The 24,235-nt window shown below is 39.9% G+C and overlaps 1 protein-coding gene and 1 long non-coding RNA gene across 2 annotated transcripts in view; one reads left to right on the plus strand and one right to left on the minus strand.

The window, feature by feature from the left end:
• emc2 (ER membrane protein complex subunit 2) overlaps positions 1–17,181 on the plus strand; it is a 30,654-nt gene extending 13,473 nt beyond the window's left edge. The window contains exons 8-11 of the mRNA XM_032559075.1: positions 5,730–5,811; positions 6,526–6,636; positions 9,665–9,769; positions 16,678–17,181. Of these exons, the coding sequence (XP_032414966.1) occupies positions 5,730–5,811; positions 6,526–6,636; positions 9,665–9,769; positions 16,678–16,764 (385 nt within the window). The 3' untranslated portion in view covers positions 16,765–17,181. The remainder of the gene's footprint in view (positions 1–5,729; positions 5,812–6,525; positions 6,637–9,664; positions 9,770–16,677) is intronic.
• On the minus strand, positions 4,294–17,101 carry LOC116717589 (uncharacterized). Its single transcript, XR_004338766.1, has 2 exons — positions 16,922–17,101; positions 4,294–5,010 (listed from the first exon to the last, which is right to left on the minus strand). It is a non-coding gene; the product is annotated as an uncharacterized LOC116717589 (long non-coding RNA).
• Positions 17,182–24,235: the final 7,054 nt, after the last annotated feature.

The raw sequence follows: 24,235 nt of genomic DNA on the forward strand, positions 1-24,235 counted from the left end.
CAGGGCAGCAACATAAAACAGCTACTGCGCATGTTTTGCAACAACTTGTTGTGCAACAACGTTAGCTTACCTAACTTGTTGCTAGATAAGCTTGCAACCACTTTGTTACCAAAGAGTTAGTGAGTTAGTTGATGCCACCAACCTTTCTTAAATGGGTCATGAAAGGTTAAACTGCTAAAGCCTTTCATCTGCCTACATCATCCAGAATGCTGTGCGGCTTTGCATCGGAGTTCAGTGAACTTATCTAAATTCTATCGGACATATTTTCTGTTTATCACGTGTCTTATTGCAATAGATATCGTTATTGTTTTAGCGCCCAGCTTTGGCGTTATTATGTACCCTTTTTCTCACAACCTAATTTTGTAAAATGCCTCTATTGAAAATGAAGCTGCAGAAATGGACAACTTATAATAGAAAGTTGTCTAGAAGGACATTGTGAGTTGGAGATGTGGTTCATTCAGCTTCAAACATTTTGAAAAGTGTGGGTCAGCTTCAGGATAGAGTTAGATGAGACTGCTTTATCCACTGTCCTCTGATGTTCAGTGAACTAAAAATATATTTATACACCTTGAACATTTGCACATTTTTTTCACTTTACACCCACCAACTTTATTGGATTTTATTGGGATTTTTGTGATGAAACAACATAAAGTAGAGCATAATTATTAAGTGGAATGAAAATAATGTCCTGGCTTTGTATTCAGTGTAATTGGGTCTACCTGTCTACATTTACAAATGCTATAACAAGTGAAAAACTAACACTTGACATCAACCCAAAATACATCATTTCTACATTACAGCTTAATGCGTTTCTTGACAATTAACTTGTAGAAGATGATTATAAATACATCACCACACCTGTCTTCTTTTTTGTTTTTTCAACCATGTATCATTTTCTTTCCCTTTACAATTATGTGCTACTTTGTGCCAATTTATCATGGTATGAAATACTTTGGAGGTTTGTAGTTGTAACGTTACAAATTGTGTAAAAGTTCAAGGGAAGGAGTGTGAATATTCCCGCAAGGCACTGTAGGCTTTATGTCTTTCTAATCAATTAGCAGATATGAATAGCCCCCATTCTTCCTAGTTAAGCTATTACTAACCTGTACAGTTACAACCCATTTAATATAATAGACCATACAAGCAGGGCATTTTCTCCATATGGGTGATATAAGGCACCATTAACAGTCTGTGAGCTATTTCTGCTTTTCCCTCAGGACAACTACTGTTTTTATTTTAAACCAAAAGTAAATGATATTAGAACCCAAGGTTCAATAAAATAAAAGGCACTTTGGGACATTCCAACACACTAAAGAAATTTCAGTGTATAAAATAGTTATCTTGTTCTACTAAATTACTTTTTTCTAGCAAAATAAACTTGTTACATAAACAATAAGGCAGAACCGTGTTGTATTTGGTATTTAAATAGCGCTTTGGATCCGTCTGACAGCTTGATCTCTTGAGCGCTGCGGGATAGCCACAACATAACGGTCTGAGATGCCTAACTCAGCCAGGGGTCTGAATAGAGTTTTGTCCATGTTTGTCACATAAGAGTAATTTGATAGGATTTCAGTCTTAAGCCCCTCAAGACTACCTGGCCTCCCACTGGTGAATATATGCATGCGTTCAAGATGAATTTCCAGACAAACCAAAGACTCGTTTTAAACAACAAAAAAAAAAAACATGAAATAATTGGTGCCAGATTTGTCATATCTGAGATTGTTTGAAGGTTCAGAGGTTAGTGAAGCAGTGTCTGCTGTTTCATTAAGTCTTCTCTACAGCCATTTGTGTAGACACTTGTCTCTGTGGTTGCTCCGGTACAAAAGTAGTGGCAGCAGGAATGTGTTGCGCCGTCAGACAGCTACTTATTGGATATTTGGTGCTTTTGTCTGGGAGGCTTGATGGCTGTAGCGGCCAGAGGAAATCCAAGGGTGAGACCATTATCTCCTGGCTAATCCCAACACTTCTAATATCACACCATTCACTCCCACAGAGCCTTATCTACAGGCGTGTCAATTTCTTTTCATTCTTTTCTTTATTTTGGGTTACAAACTCCCTGTTTCCCCTCCTCCTCCTCTTCCGGCCGGTCGGGCATTATCACCAGGGTTTTCCTAGAGGGATGGAGCAGGAGAACACTTGCTGTGAAATTCCCAGGAGAAGGTGGCGTTGCTTGTCCTGCCTCCCTGAGCCGCCTGAGAGAGAAAACACGGGTTGTTGTTGAATTGTGCAAGAAAAAAAAAACACTGTCCTCCCCTCAATGTCCAACTCCCTGGGAGCTAATAATAAGCAAAGTGATGTGTGTTTGCATTGCTGCTGAAAGTGTTGCATCACAAACACACCACCTAAATAAGAATGACCAAGTTGTTAATATTTCAATGATATCTTGATGGGGTTTTGCTTTTTGCAAGTGTTAGTCCCAGGTTCTGGTTTTGAATGTGATATAGAATATTAAGCTCATAACTAGGGCTGAAATGATTAATCAGATAAATCGTGATTAATTGTGATTAATCGGTTATTGAAGTAATTGTCAACTAATTTAGTACTTGCGTAATCGTTAACTTGAGTATAAAGACTCTAAAACAGGGCCATTTGCTGAAATAACACACTCAGAGCAGTAATTAAACCAAAACTCTACAAAAAAACACACATTTTTCATGCAAGATATAAAAAATCTTTTGTAAATATTGTTCTACACACAACTCCTAAGGTGTCATAGTTGAAATTTTGTAAAAACTAATGGTTTTCCTAGAGGGGAACCCTCTGGGGGGTAAAAACCAAAATCTCCCATTTAGCAGCTTTTCCTACCCAATCATCTATCAATTGATGCAATGAGGTTAATTAATCTACAAATGACCAAATGTTCACTTAAAGAAATACCATGTTATTTGATTCTAGGCAATAAAATGTTTTTTTACGTATATTTTTTAAAGGAACCGAATTGTTTTAGTATCTTTTAATATATTAATAATTTATTTTTTAAAAAAGGCTAAAAGGTAAAAGTGGTTAAATGAGAAATCTGCAGAATGTGCCAATTTGTTTATCCGATCACAATTACTAATAAAATAATCGTTAGTCGCAGCCTTACTCATAACCCAAAGGCTCCCCCCGCAAATGCATTTCGCCAAATCTAAATCAATTTCTGTCTTCTACGCTGCGAGAGTGTGGCGTTAAATACAGAGAAAAGCATTTGATGGCGGTTTTCTTAGCCTCCAAAAGAAACAAAAACAAGTCCTGCAGCCTCTCACATCATCGCGGCTACAACCTTATTTAAGGCAGCCCTGGTTAGGAGTTAGTTCAGGAACCCGTTTTAGGGTTGCAGCTTGGTAACGGTGGACTTCAGACGGCGAGTACGTGGGGGTTAGGGTTCTGGATGTGGTACAAGATTCTGCTTGATGGCTGACGGGGTGAGCTCTGATGCAAGCCGCGGCCTCTGCACAAGCACATCTGAAAGTCTTTACGGAAAGGAAGTGGTAATTGTAAGCAGCCCCTCAACCCTTCAAGCCCTCTGATCTCCCCCTTCCACTCAACTCCTTCCCAATGTTTATTTCTTTCTGTGTCCCAAACCTTCCTTCCCTGGCTATTCTGCTAATCTTTCAACCGGTTAGAATGGAAGATGTTAAGCTGGCTGATAAGTTCTTCTTGTTCTCGCGTTCAGCATTTCAGTCATGGTTCTCTTCACATCCCAACATTTGCCTTCATTCTTCAAACACAGTGGAAGATATTTGATGGAAGATATGTTAGTTTGAAGTCAAGTGAAGTGAGGTCTAACGCAAAAAATGTGTAAACAAAAATTACACAAACTATATTCAGTATTTTGTAGTTTGACTTGATTTCTGTGTAAATCCCTGCACAGAAAGGCGCTTTTTTTCTTTCACACAGTAGCTTGTCTGCATTGCTTACTGCACAAAAGTGTATTCTTGTTTAGTTAATTATTTAATATTATTATTATTATTCGACAGTCCATCCAGGATTTTGATTATTTTGCAATCAAAATAAAAAATTTTGTGGTGCTACTTCAGAAATATTTGCAAGAAATTTTGCAATAGTTTTTTCCTCATTAAACCTCCTCCAAAATCTAAATGTAGAAGCACAAATATGAAAAAAAAGCAGACGGATTGTAATCCCAAACATTTTCATTCTTTAAAGCACTTAAGAAGATACGTTTTTGTTAGTTACCATATCTGTCTTACCAAGTTGCACGCAGACATCTTCATTGCGTTGTTTCACTTTAGGCAGTTAAGGCTAGCGGTATCTCGCTGGTAACGTACCCTTGCTAGCTAGCTAGCTTTTTTGACATCCATCATGGGTATGTGGAAATTTATCACCACTTGGCTGGACGACATTCCTGCATTTCTGTGGCGATATTTGTCTTAAATTCCTCCGACAACAGTCTTAAAAAGGTCTTAAATTTGAGTTTGTGCAGCCTGCAGAAATCCTGCTACTACTTGACATCTACGAAGGTTGAGGCAGCAGTGTAGTAGAAAAAATTATGCCCCCTGTAGGTTTTTTTTAACTGTTTTTTTCTTGTTTAAAATTTTCAATAAACTCAATTATGTATTATTGCAAAAAAAAAAAAACAACAAACAAAAAAACATCAACAGAGGGATCTGGTGATATTAAGTCAAATTCTGCGATTGTGGAACCGTGACTGAAAGAGTTGCATTAACAGAATTTTGCTAACTTACAATCTATGGTTTTGTAAAACTTTGAACTGCTGCTACCAATTTTGCTTTAGGAACAATAATATAAAATCTAATGCATCACTAAGAATCTGTCTTTAAGCCATCCTGTGGGTGTTGATTGGGACCAGAGCAGAATTCAGGATGCATGTGTGAAAGAGGAATTACTAAAACAGGGTATTCATATTCTTTTAAAACAAATAAAAATTGATTACAGGGTTGCCATTTAAGTTACCTAGGCTACCATTACCAAAACAGCACTTTCTATTAAGTCTAGAGAATGTAGATCCTGATTTTTAGCTTTAAAACTCAATGGAATAAAATGGAACACCTTTGCTGTGCTGTTAAATCTTCCTGGTTTTTGTAGAAAGCGTTGCTCTCCTGGAAGACTTTCCTCTTATGTTTCTGTGCTGCTTCTAACTTCTTTATGAGACATTTTTAAACACCTCACTAACCCTGAAAAAAAAAGCTAATTTTCAGTCTTATTTCCCCAGTAACAGTATCCACATCAGAGTTTGTCATTGGTCAGCTCTAATCAAACTGAAAACTGACTGACTCGGATCAACAGCAGAATTTTCAGTCCATCTCTCAATTATCCTAATGGTTTTTGGAAAAGGAAAACTTTGTTTTAAAAGCGGAAACTGCTGTAGATTAGTGTGAGAACAACAGTTTGGTTGCGTGTTGCTAAGCAGTGCTGTCATATGCCTATTAGTGTTTCTGCTTTACCTGTGGTGCTGAACTGAGGAAGGTAGAGAAGTACAAAAACTAAACGCACATTTAAGAGTTATCCCCAGTGTCCTCAAGGGAGAGCGAGAAATCACAGTAGATGGTGTGGAAAAGAGGAGCCTGAGTACCCTCTGCCCTGATCCTGTAAATATGTTGTATGTCGTTACTTGGAAACAGATTGAAATCTCGTGTGATGGCTAAGATTTAAATCCTGAAACTTATTGGTGAGTTTCAAAATGCATTTCAAGGTTGGTGGGCAAGCTAACGGATGACTCATCCTGAGCTGAATCTATTGACTTACTGTTTGCCTCGTCATTTCCACAGCTATGGAAAAGCTGCGTTTTGTCTGGAAGAGCTGATGATGACCAATCCTCACAATCACTTGTACTGTGAACAGTATGCAGAGGTGAGTTCATCATCAACCTTAAGGGCAGGCTGCGGAGTTAATGCTGAGATCCCTCTTTTAATAAGAAAGGAAAGATTATTACTATTTTTTTGAAGTGAGGTTATGTTAAAATGTTATAAACAGTAAGTATCCTATGCTGTCGGCATTTTCATGTAGTTTATGTCCAGATTTAGTTTCAGAGCGTTAAGCTAACGGCTATTCTCTGTCAGGAGAAACCAAAATGATCTTCCGCCATCTTAACATGACTCCAATGTCAAAAAGGTCACACTTTTTATGTACATTCCATTTCATGGGCCTTTTTGCTGTCTTTAGCTTGTGTTGTGTTTGGATGAACTGCTCTAATCCTTTTGGAGCAGGAGTTAATTTTGCTGCTTTGGTCCTCGCTACTCTTGGCTTCAGTCTAACTAATTCGGATGTATGCTAACTAAAGATACGAAGAGAGTCACTGCAAGTACGATAGTAACTGCTTGCAACTTTTAGCACAACCTCACTTCAAAATATGCCCACTTAATTGCATCTGTGATGTGAATAAGAAACCCAAATGATTTCTCTTTTAAAGGGCATGACCACTCAGTGTCATTGGGAACATACTGTAGACTCATTAAAGCAGATGTGTTTACTCAAGGTGGTCATGTCTTGCTTGTTCAGATGTCATGCTGTCATTGCTTAAGTTGCCCTTTAGCAAAAGCCTTGCTTTAATGTCTTCTCTCACAGGTGAAGTACACACAGGGGGGGATGGAAAACCTGGAGCTGGCCAGAAAATATTTTGCCCAGGCACTGAGATTAAACAACCGGAACATGAGGGCCTTGTTTGGCCTGTACATGGTGAGTACTGCCTTGCTTTAAAGAAAAGCAACACAAGGAGAGAGGGAAAGAGGGGGGGGGGGGAGGGGAAAGAACAGCAGGACCATTTTAGCAACCCTGCGGTTTGTCAAGGTTAAGGTTGGCCACAGTGGGAGTTAAGTAAGACCGCGTGTGTATGTGTTTTTGTGGGGGGAAAACAGAAGGGGCTCTCAGACAGGTCATCTCGCTGCTGACTCAGACGTTGAACCCCACTGCTGGAAAAGTCTCCCCCTTTGCAGGGCTTTATTTAACCAAAATCTTGTATTAGCAATGCTTCATGTTCTACTTAGAAAAAGTAGAGACAAGTAGTAGAAAAAATATATATCAGCGAGAACAGTCTGACCTCAGCAGTTATTTTGTCAATGGCAAATTATCCAATCAGTGCTGATTTGATTGCAGCCTGGGTTGAATCTGCCTTCCATCTGTGCATTTGTTTAAACAGGATGTTGTCAGCTATGGCCAGTAAAATACATGTAAGAGAGATGTGACATAAAAACACAAATAAAGCATCGCTGAGAATAAAGGTTTCAGAAGGGAAGAAGGAAACTCTAGTGTTTTCACCTTTCTCCAGTGGGAGTTTTCCTGCAGCCTAAACACCACAGAGCAGCCAACACCTTGTCAAACCTCACCGAGTTGGTGGCAGCAAATCCACAAGCAGGACAGGTTCTGTTTCAAGACATTTGTCTATGCTGCCCTTAGGTATGGTCAGGTTAAAGATGTACAGCAATGCAGTAGTCAGTGTTCTGTAAAAGTCTGATGGGCCAAATGTGGTGTTTGGTCAGATTACCAGCTAATATTAAAGCATCTAAGCATAGTTTGCTTCTAAAACATCTATCAAAAACTGGTTGCCCTCCTATGATCGGTTAATTCCAACGTGGTAGTCTGATAGGATGGCACCTGTCCAATAAATCCACAGCAAGTCAACCGCTAGTGAAACTATAACAAAGTGAAAGCGACTAGGAACAACGGCCAGTAATCCAGGAAGGTAGATCACAGAGCAAAGAATGCAAAGCCACATAGTGTGGAGAAGTTGTTTCCGGCGGAGTCAATAAACTTCTTGAGGCCTTTAGATTAGCTCAAGTAAAGTGGGTCGAGACCTTCCAGGTTAGGTTTCCCTTCAGGGAGCAGGTACATGCGGGTTGGTGTGATTTGGTATGCCATTTTATCTATTGCCAGTGTTAAAGAGACCCACACAACCAACCCGGGTCCCCTTCAGTTATAGATGTATGATAATGGTACATTAGGGGGAAGCTACTGGCATCACCCAACATAATCTATTGATTGACAAGCAAGAGTTGGGGTCAAACCCATTGATGCAGTGAAAGGAACTCTTAACGCATCAGCAAACCAAGACATTTTGTCCAGTTTCATGGTGATGATTTTGTGGAAACAGGTTGGGGGACCCTAACCGTGACCTGTTGCCGATGTCCACAAACCAGTCAATGAAGACATGAAGGGCCAAGTTTGGTGTGGAAGAACCAATGACCTTTGGGATGGATTTAAGCGGAGGCTGCAAGCTAGTCCTTGCCATCCAACATTAGTGTTTGGCCTCACTTATGCACTTCAGGAAAAACAAAAGGTCTAAATTCCCATAAACACATCCCTGGAGCTAGAGGAAGACCTTCCCAGTGTAAACTATTACAGTAAGGAGCAGGTTTTATTGAACCGTAGGGATTAAGAATGGGAATGTCACTTAAAGATGTGTGTGTAAAGACAGACAAAAGAATACTTTTGTAATATAGTGCAAAAGTATTCATTATGTTGCAATATAGTATTTGAGCCGCATATTTGACAATATCAAATATGCGGCTTGGGCTCCAACCATTCGTCACGCAGTGAAAACCTCCCTAATGAAAAGTGTTATTAGTAGGGCTACACATTATTAGGAAAATGTGCAAAATGCAGTACTTGAATAATATCGACTTAATATTGTTATGATAATAAACTTAATAGCCAGCTGTTCTGGCTATTAAAACCAATTTTCAGTCCCTAGCTATGCTTTTTAGTTTCCTGATCAAACATAAAATTGGATGATTCCAGGCATCTTAGCCCATTTCTCAGGAAATGTTCACATCTGATATAGAAATTTGTTTGTCTAAGTGGTTTTTTTCCCCCTTTGGAAATTGTAATTGTCACTTTTTTTTTAGTCTTGACAGGTGCAGGCAGTTCAGTGAAAGGGCAGAAAACTTTCACCATCCCAAACCCTGTGAGTCAGTGTGACAGTGGACTTGGTAGCACTGACCACAGTTGGCTTGCGGTCGAGTTACTGACAACACATGCACGGGGATTCCCCTCCATAATGGAGCGTGCTGTTATTCAGGGGTAGCCTGTCAGGGTTGACATCATCCAAACTGAGGTTTCTATTGAGTTGAAAAATAGAAACAAAGAAAAGGCATACTGAAAAAAATAAATAAAAAAATACAGAAGCCAAACCAAATTTTTTTCCTCAAAACAACAGGGCCAGGTTGATTGGTATGTAGTTAAGGTTTCAGCACAGTGGAAGAGAGAGCTTTGAAGTGCGGGCCGACTAAGTCTTCTGGGGTTTGCTGTGTGGAGATGATGGCAGGAACATGGGAAAGACATGGGATTTGTGGTTCAGAGGGGAGCTGTCGAGGCAGGCACAGACTGTGATTCACAAGGCACTCTACTCAATGTGCAATAGGCGATTCTTTTTTCTTCTTCCTTTTTTTAACATACAAGTCCTTTCATCACCGAGAACCAATGGTGTTGGAGAAATTAGATCCTGTTAAGTGACAATTTGCGTATGAAGCATTAAAAGCACTCACTTTTTCCTCCCCATAAATGATTCCCCCTGTGTCATCAGGCCCGGGTCTGTTTTTTTCTCTTCATTCTGCCACAATGACTAGTGGAGTGGTGGATGGTAAGAGTGGTTGCACATTCATCTCAATTACCATTTTTTTATTGCTGTTTCAAGTTTTGATAGTAGAACACTTCTTCCCCTGTTCTCTCCTTCACGACTTCCTCCCTTTTTCTGTTTTTTTTCTCACAGTCTGCAAGTCACATCGCTGCCAGTCCCAAAGTCAGCGCCAAGGTGAAGAAGGACAATATCAAATATGCGGCTTGGGCTGCTGCTCAGATAAATCGAGCCTACAAGGTGAGAGGATCGAGACATACTCGAACAATGCATTCGTCGTATTCCGCTGCTTTATTGGCTACAGAAAGCCGTGCTTTCCACATGACTCTTCAGTCCCCCACACACCAATTGAAAAAGCAAAACAGTTTCATCTGTTGTATTTTAACTTTCACTGGATATTTGCGCACAACATCTAGTCATTCTGAAAACCCCTTTATTTGCATAAAATTGGAAAGAAATTCACTGCCAGAGGACCCCAAAAAGGCACAGTCTGCTTCCCTGGCTTTCATTTGCAATGCTGTTATAGATGCAGCATTGCAATGTATAACAGCATTGCTGCTGTTATACATTGCCAGGGTGTGGCTTTCACCCTGTCTGGGCCCATTTACTCTTTTTGTATTAAGTTAAGGTTGTAGCGTCTTCAAAGAAACATGTTATCTTCAGGAACGAGCGTCTTATATAGCCATAATCTGATCTCGGCGAATAATTACATTGAACTGTGAAGAATTTCAGACTTGTACTGCAAGACATGAAGTTATCTTTGACTGAAAAAGTCAAAAACAAGTGAAGCAATACAGATTATAGTTGCCACAATGTCAGTATGATGTTCTTTGTATTTTACAATCTATTGTAATATTTCAGGGTGTCCAGGCATTCTTCAACAGGCTTAAATGCCAACAGACCCCAGAAGATTTCACAATTTTTGCTGTGCTTGATTGTAATGCAACCGTCCCCTGAATTTATAGTCATTTAGGTCTTAAATTTCAGTCAAGGTGTCATTAATAAGGTCTTAAATATGACATGCTGAAACCCACAGATGCTTACAAGATGCTCACATTGAACAAAATTCTGAAGGTCACAGTTTAATGGAAGTACAGATGAGAAAGAGGAAAGAAGAATCTGTGCACATATTGCTCCTGATATCGTCATCCCAGTATTTCCCAATACTATCACCATCACAAGATTATCTAAAATGGTGCACCTCTTCAAGTGGTTCACTTTTAGGTGACTCACTGTGATTCTGAAGAAATGCAGTGTATTTATTTCATTGTACTTTAAAGCTACTTTATACGGGAATACGTTGATTTTAGTAACTTGCAATGAAGCATTGTGTTGGGTCAACTGATGATAAAAACCGAAAAATGAAAGAAATGTCTGAAAAAGCCTTTTGATTTTACTTCTTTGCTTTAAAAAATGTTTTGAGCTCATAAGTTTGTCTTAACGTTTTTAAAGCATTCTTTAGTCTGTCCATTTTATCTCGTTTTCTGCGACCAAAAGCAAAGGTCTTTGTAAAGCAAACCTAAGTTAGAGGAGCCCATCTGAAAGTGTTCAGAGGAGTTGGTCAGTAGCATAACCAGTAGTCCAGCACATGTTTCCCTGCTTAAATATTTTCTTTACTGTCTTGTGTGTTTGGGAGAAGCTTCGCCCACAGAGACGGAGCACATCTGGGTTCAGTGATGTCGGCTGCTTGGAACCAAACAGCCTGGCATGTTTCTAATGCTTGTTTATTATTAAGAAAGATGACTCTAAACTAGCGCATTCATTTTGTGCACAAACATTTAGATAAAAACAGCAACGAATATATTAGATTGGTGTGTTTAAAAGGACTTTTAAAGGGTTTTAGTGGCTGAGCGACTTTCTCTTTTGAATTAATATGAAAGTTGGCTTTAGAGTAACAACAATTAGATGCCTTATTCACTAAACTACCATCACGTTCCTCCTTTTTAGTGATTTGCAAAAGTGTCCGTCATTCATATCTGTAAATACAATCCAGTAGCTCGTTACAATGTGACAATATAGAAAAACGTTTCACTTTCCTCGACGTTCTTTTCCAACGACCTGAAAAGTTGTAAATGTCGGCGTAGTTGTGCGTATCCGTGTTATTATGCCTTGCAGCAAACTTCCATGTTCCCCCCCCCCTTTTTTTTTTTTTTTTTTTTACCCCCCTCCCACCCACGTTAAACAGGCTAAATAATAAGGTGTGAGGTTCTGCCCTTCATTCCGCCTGTCCTTCCTCCAGTTTAATAACTTCTGAACCTTTCTAAGGTAGCGGAGACGCCAGGCCTCCGTCAGACAGCTGCAGGCTGCTGCGCTCTTTGTGCTGGCTGATTGATGGCCCCTTTAAAGTGTTGTTCGTGTCAGTCGTCCGGTTTTATTACACTCCGGTACCTGGTGATTGTCATACCTCAGCGTTGGGGTCGGGCAGGTGGGCGCGAGACGTCGACGAGAGTTCACGGCCGACCGAGGTACCGACATCTGAAAGACCTGGAGATGTCGGGTTTGTTTCGGGGGAGTGGGGGTCCTCGGCTGCACTGCATGGGTTGGCCTCGTGCCCCGACTCTCCAAACAAATTCTCTGATTAGCTCCACTGTCACGAACTACAGGCTCCCACTGCCTCATGGCTCTATTATCAGATGCTCTAAATAGATGTGAAGCTGTCTGGTCTGCTCCTTCTGTTGGAGAGGAGGGCAGAAGTTAATGTGGTGGTCTCACCTCAGGCTGAGGAGATAATTGACTACGAGGTCTGGGCTAATGGTGCATTAGGCAGCAAAGCAATTAAATGTGCTGATCATTGCAGCTACACCATCTCAACACACACACACACACACATATAAATATATATATATATACAAGCACACAATAAATCTAGAAGAATGAGTCACTGTTGGAAATTACGTAGCCAATTTTATACCTTCGCCAACTGCCCTGTCTAAGTTTGGCAAAAAGGGAAGGAAAAAGTTCTAGCATGGAAATAGCAGTATGGGCTAGGTTTAGGTTACAGTTACTTCCTGTTTGTGGACTCTTGAGCAATGCCAAAGGTAGAATGAATAAACGTGTCAATTCAATAAAAGTGGTGCTTTTTATTGAAAAAAAGAAGAAAAAAAGAGTAAGCAGGGTTGTTCTACACTGCTTAGTTCGGTTAACTGCACGTCTTGGAAGTTGAGGGGCGGTTTTTTATCATCTTGCATTGATTAGACATGGGCCAGTGTGAGATTCTCACCATATAAAAACTAACCTTGTAAGTGAGGGAAAAGTGAAGACAGCTCACTTACGTTATGCAGCAACGAATGAAGGACAACTTTACCGTCCGCAGAGCTGGAGAAAACTCCCATCACTCCAGAACTTTCTCTGTCGTCCCATTAACACTAGGAGGGCCAAAGGTAGTCCACATAGACAACACTCCTATTCAGGCTAGAGATGGCCAAATGGCCTAAGTACCCTTAAGTACCCTTAAGTACCCTGGTAATGGCCTCAACGCATCTCACAGTTGCACAATTGTTCCTTAGACTTCGACTTCGACTTAGACTGACTTTGTTGTCATTTTGCATGCACAGGGTGTATACAGAACGAAATTTCGTTGCATACGGCTCAGGACAATGTTTGAGGTTCCAATGTTGTGAGTAAAATAAAATACAGTATAAAATATGAATATAAATCTAAATATAAAATATAAAGTGCAGGACTGACAGTAAAATAGAAGTCCACCCGTCTCTCCTGCACCCCAATGCATGCCTGATAAAGCACATGTGCATTCAGTGCTGCCATGTCAATCATGTTTGCCAGGTTTGCTGACCAGCTGTCACATAGTGATGGAACCTTGGTCACCCCCCGCAAGATTATGACTGAAATAAATGCCATTTGTTCTTGTGAACTAAATAGGTGAAGCAGTCACCTATTTATCCTCCACAGCACAAAAGGCTGCATGCAAATTTGCATGTGCAAAGTCTCCCAGATCTCTTTTGCTTACACTTTTTGCATGATTTTTTTGAGGTGGATCAACACAATTAATTTGGTTAGTTTATTTCTAAACTGTCATTTTATACCCTCTTAGCTTTATTTCAAAGAGAAACATTACTAATTTCTTTTAGAAAAACCTTTGCATACTTTTTGAAACAGATTGTATGTTTTGCAAACTCTATGTACATTTGGCAAAATGACCTGGATAATGCAGCACAACATCATGGATCAGCTGCAAAAGGTCACATCTCTCCAAAAACACTTCATGTATGCTTCAAAACTAAACTGAAGAGCATTACCTACAGGAGACCTGACCTCCTGTAGGTATCATAGATACCCACCCCCAACATGGACTATTCACATCCCTACCTTCTGGCCTGACGGTCAACGACCACATGTACAATAGAACAATAGAAGAGATGAATGGAGGCTAATTTGAGCCATCAGAGTCGTCAGGTTTTCAAGACCAGGTCTTGAAAACCTGGCAGGTCTTAAAAACCTGGCCCTCCTAGTCCATATAAAAACTAACCTTGTAAGTGAGGGAAAAGTGAAGACAGCTCACTTACGTTATGCAGCAACGAATGAAGGACAACTTTACCGTCCGCAGAGCTGGAGAAAACTCCCATCACTCCAGAACTTTCTCTGTCGTCCCATTAAAGGACTTAAATCTACAGGAGCAGTATGACTGAAAATGTAATATTTAGTGATGCACCAGCGTGAACATTTCTGCCGATATCATTATTCAATATTAACATTGGCTTTACAGCCAATATCCAAAACCTACTGATATTGCATAAACCTACTCTTTTGACACGTGAAAAAATTACCATACCTCCGACATTGCTTCTCTGCTTCAGTTGGAAGTAAACATTGTGTATTATTTTCAGCCCAGTTTTGCTTATGGGACCGATCAAAAAATAGCATATCTTAGTCCTTATTTACTATTAATGCTATTAATATATCATACACCTCTAATCATAAAATAAAGCCACAATGATTATGTAATTACTAAATAAACACCATATACACACAAGTGTTTTACCTAATGTAATTTACATGAACACAAACATTGTTTTCAATATCGGCCCAGTTTTACTTATCAGGCCGATAACGATATGTTAAAAAAATGACTAAAATCATCCGATACCGATGTCATTGCCGATATATTGTGTGTCCCTTCTTAAAATCAGGAAAATTATGGACAACCCTGAGCATCCTTTTCATAAGGCTGTTTTTACAACTGCAGAGTTTCTTCAGTCAGAGACTTCTTCTGACTTGCTGTAATACTGACTGCTAGAGGAGATCCTTCCTGCTCACAGAAGTCAGCATCTACAAACAACTCTTTGAAGAAAGTTGTCTGATATGTTGTTACAGCAACATTTAACTTCCCTTTTGGATTAATAAAGCATTTTTAAGTTAGATGGGTATGGATGGCCCTGGGTGTGGTCTCTTTAGCTGCCAATCTGTTGCTCTTGAGTATCTGCAGTTTAGAACAAAACCTTACAATGGAGCCAATGACCCGTGTATTATCACCAATCTCGAAGTACGTCTGCACTTCAGATCACTTCAAACTTTGAAAACTTTTAGAACCTGTTTTTATGTTTTGACACGGATTCTGATGTCTTATCTGCCATTTGCTTTGAATTTGGACTCCAGACAGAGTTGCTTACTGCAACCAGGCGACTCTCTGGAGGAAAGCTGTTCAACTGAACGTATTGTCGACGTCACTGATTTTGTTCATCGTCGCAGCAGCCTGTAGGCCCGACCTTACCTCACCACGTTGCCCTGAATGATTGCGTAAGAGGTTTGATTGGACGAATTTGTTCCATTTCTGGCTCCTCGCCTACAGTTAAGGAAGTCATCTTTCCTTGACGTATTTTGGAAGTGGCTGCCTTGCCCGCTGCAGAACTAAATTAGGTAGAAAGATTGTGTGTCTGGGTGTGTACGCTTGAGTTGTCTCGTACACGGTTGTGGTTATGATTCGCGGCACTTCCTGTGAAACAGTCTGGACATGGCATAGACATCAGCGTCGGGGGGGGGGGGGGGTGTTATGTGCTCCTGCTCCAGAGGCCATGGAAGTGGACTCATACTAGACTCCTGTCTCTAAGCACTCTTGGATCAAAAATCCAATGCACAACATTTGAACAAAAACTCTTTAATTAGAGGTGATTTCTTACTTTGCATGACCTATTTGCCAACTCTAAAGACTCTAGAGCTGATTATTTCAGCTTCTAGGTCTGAACCTGGAATTAGGATGTTTTCAATGGATGAGCCATCTGTGAAGCCTTATTAAAGTGTCTGGTTTAAGGCTGTGACTAATGACTGTTTTAGTGATCTATTCAATTATTCTGAAGATTAATCGATTAATCGGATTTAAAAAATTGGCGCATGTTGAAGATTTTTTATTTCCCTACTTCAGCCTTTTTACACAATATTAGAAATGTGCTAAAAGATGCAAATAAGAATATAATGAAATTATTTTTTGAATACGAAAATAAAAAAGGATTGCCTAAAATGCAATATAATAGCAATTCTGTAGTGTACGCTTGTTCACTTGCAGCACAGGACGCATCTGTAGCTAAAGAAATACTGCCTTTCTAATCTGTTTATATTATCATTAATACCTGGACAGCAAAAAGTTCTAAATAGCTTTTTTCCCTTTCATTTTTTTTTTTTTTTTACAAAATTAGAAGCAGGTGAAGCTAAAGCTGTACTAAAACTAAAACAGATTTACAAACAAAGGTTTTTCTTTATTTTAAATGCAAAGAATATATATTTTTGTACACCTTTGGCATAATTACTACTATGAGGATGTTGTTCTTTCAGCAAATGTCCTTTTTTAGAGTCTGTATACTCCAGTTGACAATTAATCGATTACTAAATTGGTTGATGATTAATCACGGTTTGTTCAATTAATCATTTGAGCCCTAAACTGGTTGCATTTTAAGCCTCATACATAATGAGTAGACTTAATTATTGCTCTGAGTGGTGTGTTCTTTCAGCAAATGCACTTTTTCCATGTCTGTATACTCCAGTTAACAATTAATCAATTACTAAATTAGTCGACGATTAATTCAGTAATCGATTAATCACTGTTTACTCGATTAATCATTTCAGTCCTGGTCTGGTTTTATATTACTTAAGCCTAATAGGTAATGTTTTTTTTTCTTCTCTCTCTCCTTCCTTCGCAGCTGGCTGGTCGAGGCAATAAGGAGAACAAATGCTCCATAAAGGCAGTGGAGGAGATGCTGGAGTCCATGCAGATCACCATGTCATAGGTCTCCTGATTTCACGTTTCCTTTTTGTTCTGTTAAGTCGGAGCAACATGGCAGCTCAAACGTCCTTGCAATTTGACCATTCATTCATCGACAAGTGTTTTTTTTTTTTTTTCTACCACCTTTAGATTTATTTTTTTCTGTCATTATTTGAAGACACTCTCAATAACTCTAACTTCAGTAAACCGTGCTGTAGATAGTTACCCAGCTTGGATCATGCAGCCCCCTGATTCACCCCAGTTTCTAGCAGGTTTGAACTGTTATCACTTAGTACTACATCAACATTAATATCCATACAGTGTGACCAGAACACCTTAGCTGTACAATACATGCTATTTATGATCCCCTATGCTCATTCTCACAATTATCTGTAAAATAAACTAATAAACTTTTTTTTTTTCCAAAGTGGAACAAACTACAGATCTGAATCTGATTTTTTGTAAATTTCTGAATTGAAGCTGATGTCCAGATGCAAAAAAAAAAAAAGCTGGGCTGTTTACCTGCAGACCAATATAAAAACCCAACAATGTTAGTATTTTGTGCGCTAATGTTCAAAGTATAGTAAAAAACAGGAAAAATAAAGAAATTTAATCAGAACAATAATGGAATTCTGAAATGGAAAATATGGAGGAACTCCGAAACTAGAACTTCTGTCTCTTGCAGAAGGTTAACTACAGGTTTGTTTGGCCTGAGATGGCAGCTGACTCAACTGCAGGAAGCTGAAAAAATGCTGTCATTCGTCAATGCAGACCTCCAAAAATATGTTGACAATGATTAATGGAGGAAAAAGTTTATTGATGAACCTGGGAAGAATCCTGACAGACGGAGGAAGGGATGCATCGTAAAGCCTTCTGAGGCGGGCCTGCTTCCCTTATCCGGTTCAGGCTTTACGAATTGAGCCTGAACCAGATAATAATCTGGAGTTGTTCACCCATGCAGGATCAACTCTTACTTCCATACCTTTTTTATTTTTTTTTTAAAACCATGGCAGTTGTCTACAATTTTCCTTTCGGGCTCAGGAAAAAGAACTGTCGAGTTCATATTCGTCTGATGGCTCTTACGCTGACACAAGTCTCCGGCTCAACGCCGCTAGTGAGGAAATTCTTTTTTTTTTTTTTTTTTTAATGTCTCTGAGTTGGCTCACGAGTGTCTGCATTTGATTTGCCTCAGCAATTTACCAGAACCAACGAAAACCAGGCGATATTTTAACTTCGACCGACCAAAGTTAGTTTTACAGAGGAGAGAGGTTCAGCCATGAACCGACTGCCTTTTGAAGAGTTGTAGAGTGAAAGCTGTTTAATTTAATGCAGAGTTGAGGTTTTATTTATTTATTCTTTTGGTTGTGTTGTGCTGTTTGACTCCTGTGTAAATTTTATATTTATATTGAGCTCATGAATATACATGAAGTTACATAGGAGGAAAAAGAGTTGTCAGTTTGACTCTTGATCAGCATGAGAAATTGCTCTTCACTGCCCGTCAGACTGAACCAATAGTGCCATCTGTAGTTTGGTTTGGGAACTGTGACTTTTGGAGTTGGGAGGAGAATTTGGAAGTGTGGTAAAATCCTCATACATGGATTCATAACATGCTTTTTTTTTTTTTAGCAGATTTGTGCCTGTGACGATGAAGTCGCACACTTTTGTAGACGAGAAAAATGAATCTCTGCGTCCGTCCTGAGAACTTCCACTGTCTTCTTAACTTTCTAAAGTTGGCCCATATACTAACAGAGACGACGGGCCAAATTAAAGGAGACTGCAAAGAGAGAGAGCTGACTAATCCAGTATCTTATCTTATTATGTTTAGAGGATTCACTATTGGTACTGCGTGTAATCCGGGATTCCCAGGAAGATTAGCTCCAGGACGGGGTGGAGGGCTTCTTGTTCTTCGCTGCTGTGCACTGGGCAGTTTAGAACAGGATTAGCCCTGGGATGATGGGCTTACGCTGAAGCACGGCTTTGACTGGTCAGCCGTGTCATCAAATGGAAACCCGACGACAAAAAGTAACTTTCCAAGTTATTTTTATCCATAAAGGTATGGATAAAAATACAGTTACCTCAAAATAAATTTGAGGGAAATGCCTTGTTCAGTTAAATATGTGGCAAAAAAAACCCCCTGAATTCAACAGATATAAAATATCCACTTCTTATTTGGTTCTGTTGTTCACGATCCAAGAGCTTTAAGTGAATTGCTCTTTCCCCAAATGTTAATTTTGCCCAGGGGAAACATTCTCAGCTCCTACAGGATCAATGTTGATGATTTAGGAAATTAGCTTCCTCTTTTCTTTTGAGTTCGTCATAGTTTGTTTTTCCACATCAGCGCACTTTGACTTGCTGGGTGAAGCTTCTGTCTGTATATGCGTGGTATTCTGTATTTGATAGTTGTCTTGCACACGGTAACACACACGCATACAAAAAAATTTAATTACTAAAAGAGCTTCCTGTTATGAGGGCTGTATCCATGGAAAGTTTAGTGTAAGGAAAAAGTGTGCTAGGAAAAGGGCCAGGCTTTTTTTTTTTTTTCCTCCATATATTTGTAAAAAATGTCACTATGTCCTGACAGTAGAGTACAAGACAGAAAATCTGTTGGGGGGGGGTGAATAGTCTCTTCTAAGTGTCAATCATGTTCGTGTACGTGCTGCTCATACCCTTCCCCGGCACAACGCGCACAATCATCCAAGCGCAAGATTGACTGACGGTTCAATGTAGAAACGATGTTTTTGACGCCATGTTTCACGTCAACGTTAGCTGCTTAGCTAATGGCGTGAGACAACGTAGCGTTACGTTTGAAAACTGCCAATTTCTCGTGTTCAGACCGTGTCAACATTTTCTTGGAACTTCCAACTGCAGCCTCAAGGTCCAGTGAGAAGTTTCCAGATTTAATGTTGGTTTTAGGAGCCTCTAAATCTACACCAAAAGGGCTACAACAGAGTATTGGCGTATTATGAAATAAACATGTTGCACTTTATTTGATTTGCTTCTTTCCTGAACTGCATGGGTCACATTTAAAATGATTATCTTTTATTTTAACATCAACAAAAAAAAAAAAACAGGAATGTGTATGAGTTTTCTAGATGTACTGTTTGTGCAATCAGCTGTCCAGACAAATCAAAGTCTTGCGTCTCAACTCTGCATACGGAAAAATAGAGATGGCAATTAACACATATATTATCACACAGGATATTAAGCTAATCTGTGATAATAAAGACTCTAATCATGACTTAACATATGACGATATGCTTCATCCACACAGCAGTGACTCCTCGAGACGCATCACATTCCCTCTGCTTTCAGAAGTTGCGTGTCATCGAACTAAAATATTAGAGGACACGTAAACACGCCCTATGAAGCACTCGCTAATCGAGGATCAAGTACGGCATCCAACTAGCTAATGGAAAGAACAGACTGAGTCATCGAAGGTGCCTGTCTAATCTCGCGGAGAGATACAGAGACAACGTTCCCCACTGATGTAAGCATGCGAGATCATCTCAATGATTAAATGTGAATTACCTGCTTCTACATTGTCTTCAGCAGCAGAACATCTAATTGTGGTTTTGGTGCACTAACAAAGCGTACAAATAAAGGACAAGCCCCAAAGGTCATCACCTAAAAAATGAGAAGCTAAAACAAATCCCAGGGTCAATCCTAAAATGTTCTTTTGCGTAGTCAGTATTCTGATATAACTGTAAGTTTACGTGAACCAAAGTGAGTACATGGTAGGTTCCCTACCTGCTCTGCAGAGGATATAGTGAGAAGCAAGGCAACCTACTGACTCGGTTGGCTCGAAACATGGCTACAGAAAGCTTCAATGGGGAATTTGTAGAGCAACTCCCAGATCCCCTTTAAGAAAAGCACATATATATCGAGTGAAAGATGCCTACCAACACCAAGCTAACGGGAAAGCTCTCTTTGTATTCCTAAGACGTAGACAAAAACTGTTCGGGGAAACGGATAAGTTACGTTCGCTGCTTCATCCTCCACGTCGGTACACAAGAGAAAGTAAATTGGGTGATAATACCTGAAAATACAACTATCATCTCTAAGTGCTAGTTCTCAAAACAGACGTAGTGGATTCACAGGCACGTTAACACAATCAGGTGTAATATTACCGCCACTAACAGGAAAGCTGAGTTACTTATATCTCTTTATTGTTGCACCTGTTGGTGTGAGAGCAAAAGTGACGGCAAAACTAACAGATGTTGTTAGAATAGGACTGAATAAAGCAGTTGTAAGCAAATTTACTATATTACTTAGCCATTAGTCTGGGCAACTGAAAGCACAACGCTGCGTTTCCTGCTAGCGGAAACGCTCCCCTTCGTCTCTTATGGCTTAGGATTTGTTCAGAGGATAACGCTACAATCTGTCTTTAAAGTACTTTAAAATACTCTGCTTTCTAAGGTAGAATTAATCAATGCTACAACCTTTTGTTGCTGGCTACCTCTGGCGTGCAACAGCAACTTTTTAGGTTCAAAATAATCCATTCTGAACACCGACAAACGGGTAGCCTCACTTCCCCAAGCTGAGGGAGTAAATAAAAAAAAGGTAAGAGCACATTTATTCATCACTGTCTCTTTTATGAGGAGAGCCCCGGAGAGCGCTAAAGATGGATGAGGCACGCAGTGCTAAATCCTGGCCTGTCCAGTCGCATAAGCAAGCCCGGTGATGAGATACTGTTTTGGCAATGGGCAGAGATGGCCTGATCCACTCCCTTCTTTCTGGGAACGGGATACGGGAGAAAGCAGAAAGTTGGACCAGCGAGAATCCAGTCATATAACACCTGAAAGCTGCAAGAACGTAATTGCCGCAGTCGCCACGTTTTGGCCACCCCGACCTCGCCTAACAAGTTCAAATTAATCTGCAACTGTGTTTGATATGTGTGTGATAACAGTTTAGTAATTCTGGTTTGTTGATCATGATTTGTTTTTTCTTGTGGAGATTAATTTTGTGGGGGTGAGGGAAAACGTGACAAAACAAATCAGGGTGTGCTCTATTTATATCTTGGACTGATTGCAAAGAGCTGTACAGTTTAAGTGGAGAGGCAATGAATTGTAATAATTAATAAATGCAAGGACTGCACATGAAGCCACAAGGTCACCTGGCTTGGTAAAGTGCTTCTTTTTTATAGCTTATTGCCAAAAGGTCTTCTAAATCCACCCTCCTATTTTTCCTCTACACAATCGCACCGGCTTGAATGCAAATGCAACACTTTCTCCAAGGGCATTGTCGCTTGGTAATGATTTCCTCTCGAAGCCAGGAGAACATCTTTTTGGAAGTCGTGTTTGAGGGAGAAAGATGGGGGGAGGGAACCGTGTGGGTGCGAAAGTGCAATTTTAAATGTGCAGGCGTGCCTTCGCGTCGGCTTGAGTTCGTGTCCGACGACGGACGTTGCTCTTAAGAGCAGAAATGAAGCCTGTTCCTCTGAGCCGGAGCTTGTGAGGGTCAATTTCCTGACCGGGCTGAGGTTGGATTCAGGTGTCTTGTGTCAGAGAGGGCAAGTTTCCAAACCAATAAAGTCGCGCAAGAGCATCTTCATACGTCGAATGCGCAAGTCTAGTCATCGCAGGGATATTTAGTGCTACCCACTGAGAGACACTGCAGACTACGCAAGGTCAAATCTGATGACGTTTGTTTGGTAAAAGCAGAAGCTGACTAGAAAAGTATTATTAAGGTTTTGTCATGTATAGTGATAACTATTTTGGTTTAAGACAATGTTTCCGTTCTACCCCTGTGGAGTTTGGTCGTTAACACAGTTAAGCCAATCAACATATTCCATCAACGAACAGCAACTGACTTACGAGCATGAATTTTTCATTTGATTACAATTTGTGCTCATAAGTCATAGGAAATCTTCGAATACAAATCTTGAAGCACTTATTGATATCCGTTTGTCTCTTGAAGATGATATGTATATATATATATTTTTTTTTTTTCATATAGTGAAGCTGTACTTACAAACTAACAAAACAAAATGTGAGTCCATGTTCAGAGGAAATAGGTGGAGCTAATTAGCCACAATGATGAGGCATATTTAGAGATGTACTGGTGAGACTGTTAAACTCGGGAGAATTGGAACGACGCTCAAACATGCTGGTATTAGGATCATGCTGCGGGCTTTTTCTCTGCCAGCAGTGGTCGTACCAGACAACAATAACAGACAAGTATCTCCCAATTCACCAAGTGGTCCTCAAACCGTTGGTCCTCAGACAAATAAAACTTGGGCACAATTTAGTGTTCCAGTGAGGTAATGATCCTGAGCGCACTCTGATTTCTCGATTAAAAAAAAAGTATGCTAAGCCAGTGTTGTATAGTAACGAAGTAAAAATACTTCACTACTTTACTTAAGTATATTTTGGAGTACTTCATACTTTCCTCGAGTATGAAAATTTTTGATGACTTTCACTTTTACTTCACTATATTTCCGAACTTAATTGCGTACTTTTTCTCCGATACATTTTCAATGTGTGGTTTAGTTACTCGTTACAAAAAAGCAAGAGAGAAACGCAAGTGTTTTGATCCCACCTACTGATTAGCAAGTAGCAAGCAGGCTACCGAACAAAGTCTGTAGCCTACTTGCCTGGGCTTGTTCACCACCACCAATAGGATACACCTGTTTCGCTTCTCCCATTAACACAAAGCAAGTCTCGCAATCAGCAGCAGCCACATGGAGGAGGAGACGGAGACCACAACGACTGCAACTACGTCGGACACGGCTCCATGGGAACCACCAGCTGGTGATGAGAGCCCATGGCCTTATTTAAACACAATACACTCTTTCGTGGGTGTTAAAGATTCGTCGTACCGCATGCAGTGTATGTTATTCCTGCCCAAAGATGTGGAAATTCTATCTTACAAAAACTCCCCGTTCAACTTGAAGAAACACATCGAGGTAACGTCTTATGAAATGGTTATAATCCTCCTGTTCCAGTAACTATAGTTTGGTCACTAGGCACTACTGTATTGTGAAACGTTGACCATAAATGAACTTTGTTTGGCATTGTTTCAGTTCCATACATGGTGTATTTAGCTTAGGCCTAATGTTGACTGTAGCAGGCTACCTAGACTCCTCTGTTCAAGGGGGGACAGAAGCCATAGCAATAGCAATTTAGACTAAATTTAACGAATATAGGAAAGGCATGCAAGTTCAAAACCAGGTTTACAGAGATGCCAATAAGCTGCATTTCCCTCCGAATTCTTTTTTTCTTTTGCATAATGACCAGTTGTGTGCACCACCTACTGACTGTAGGATTGACTGATTCACTGATTTGTGAAGTAGAGTAATCGTAACAGCTCTTTTTCTTCATGTTGGCCGCATTTTCTGTACTATTTATTTTTCTCATTTTCAGCACTGACCTTACTTGAAGGAAAAACTTGAGGCTTACAAAAACTTTGTATTTTCTGTCCTGGAGGGTTTACTAAGAAGCTGGTTCAGTTGTAAAGCAGGTTAAGTTAACCTTGTGCTATAGGTAAAGCACCTAATT

The sequence above is a fragment of the Xiphophorus hellerii genome, chromosome 3, assembly GCF_003331165.1.
Source record: "Xiphophorus hellerii strain 12219 chromosome 3, Xiphophorus_hellerii-4.1, whole genome shotgun sequence".
In the NCBI taxonomy this organism is placed as follows: Eukaryota; Metazoa; Chordata; class Actinopteri; order Cyprinodontiformes; family Poeciliidae; genus Xiphophorus; species Xiphophorus hellerii.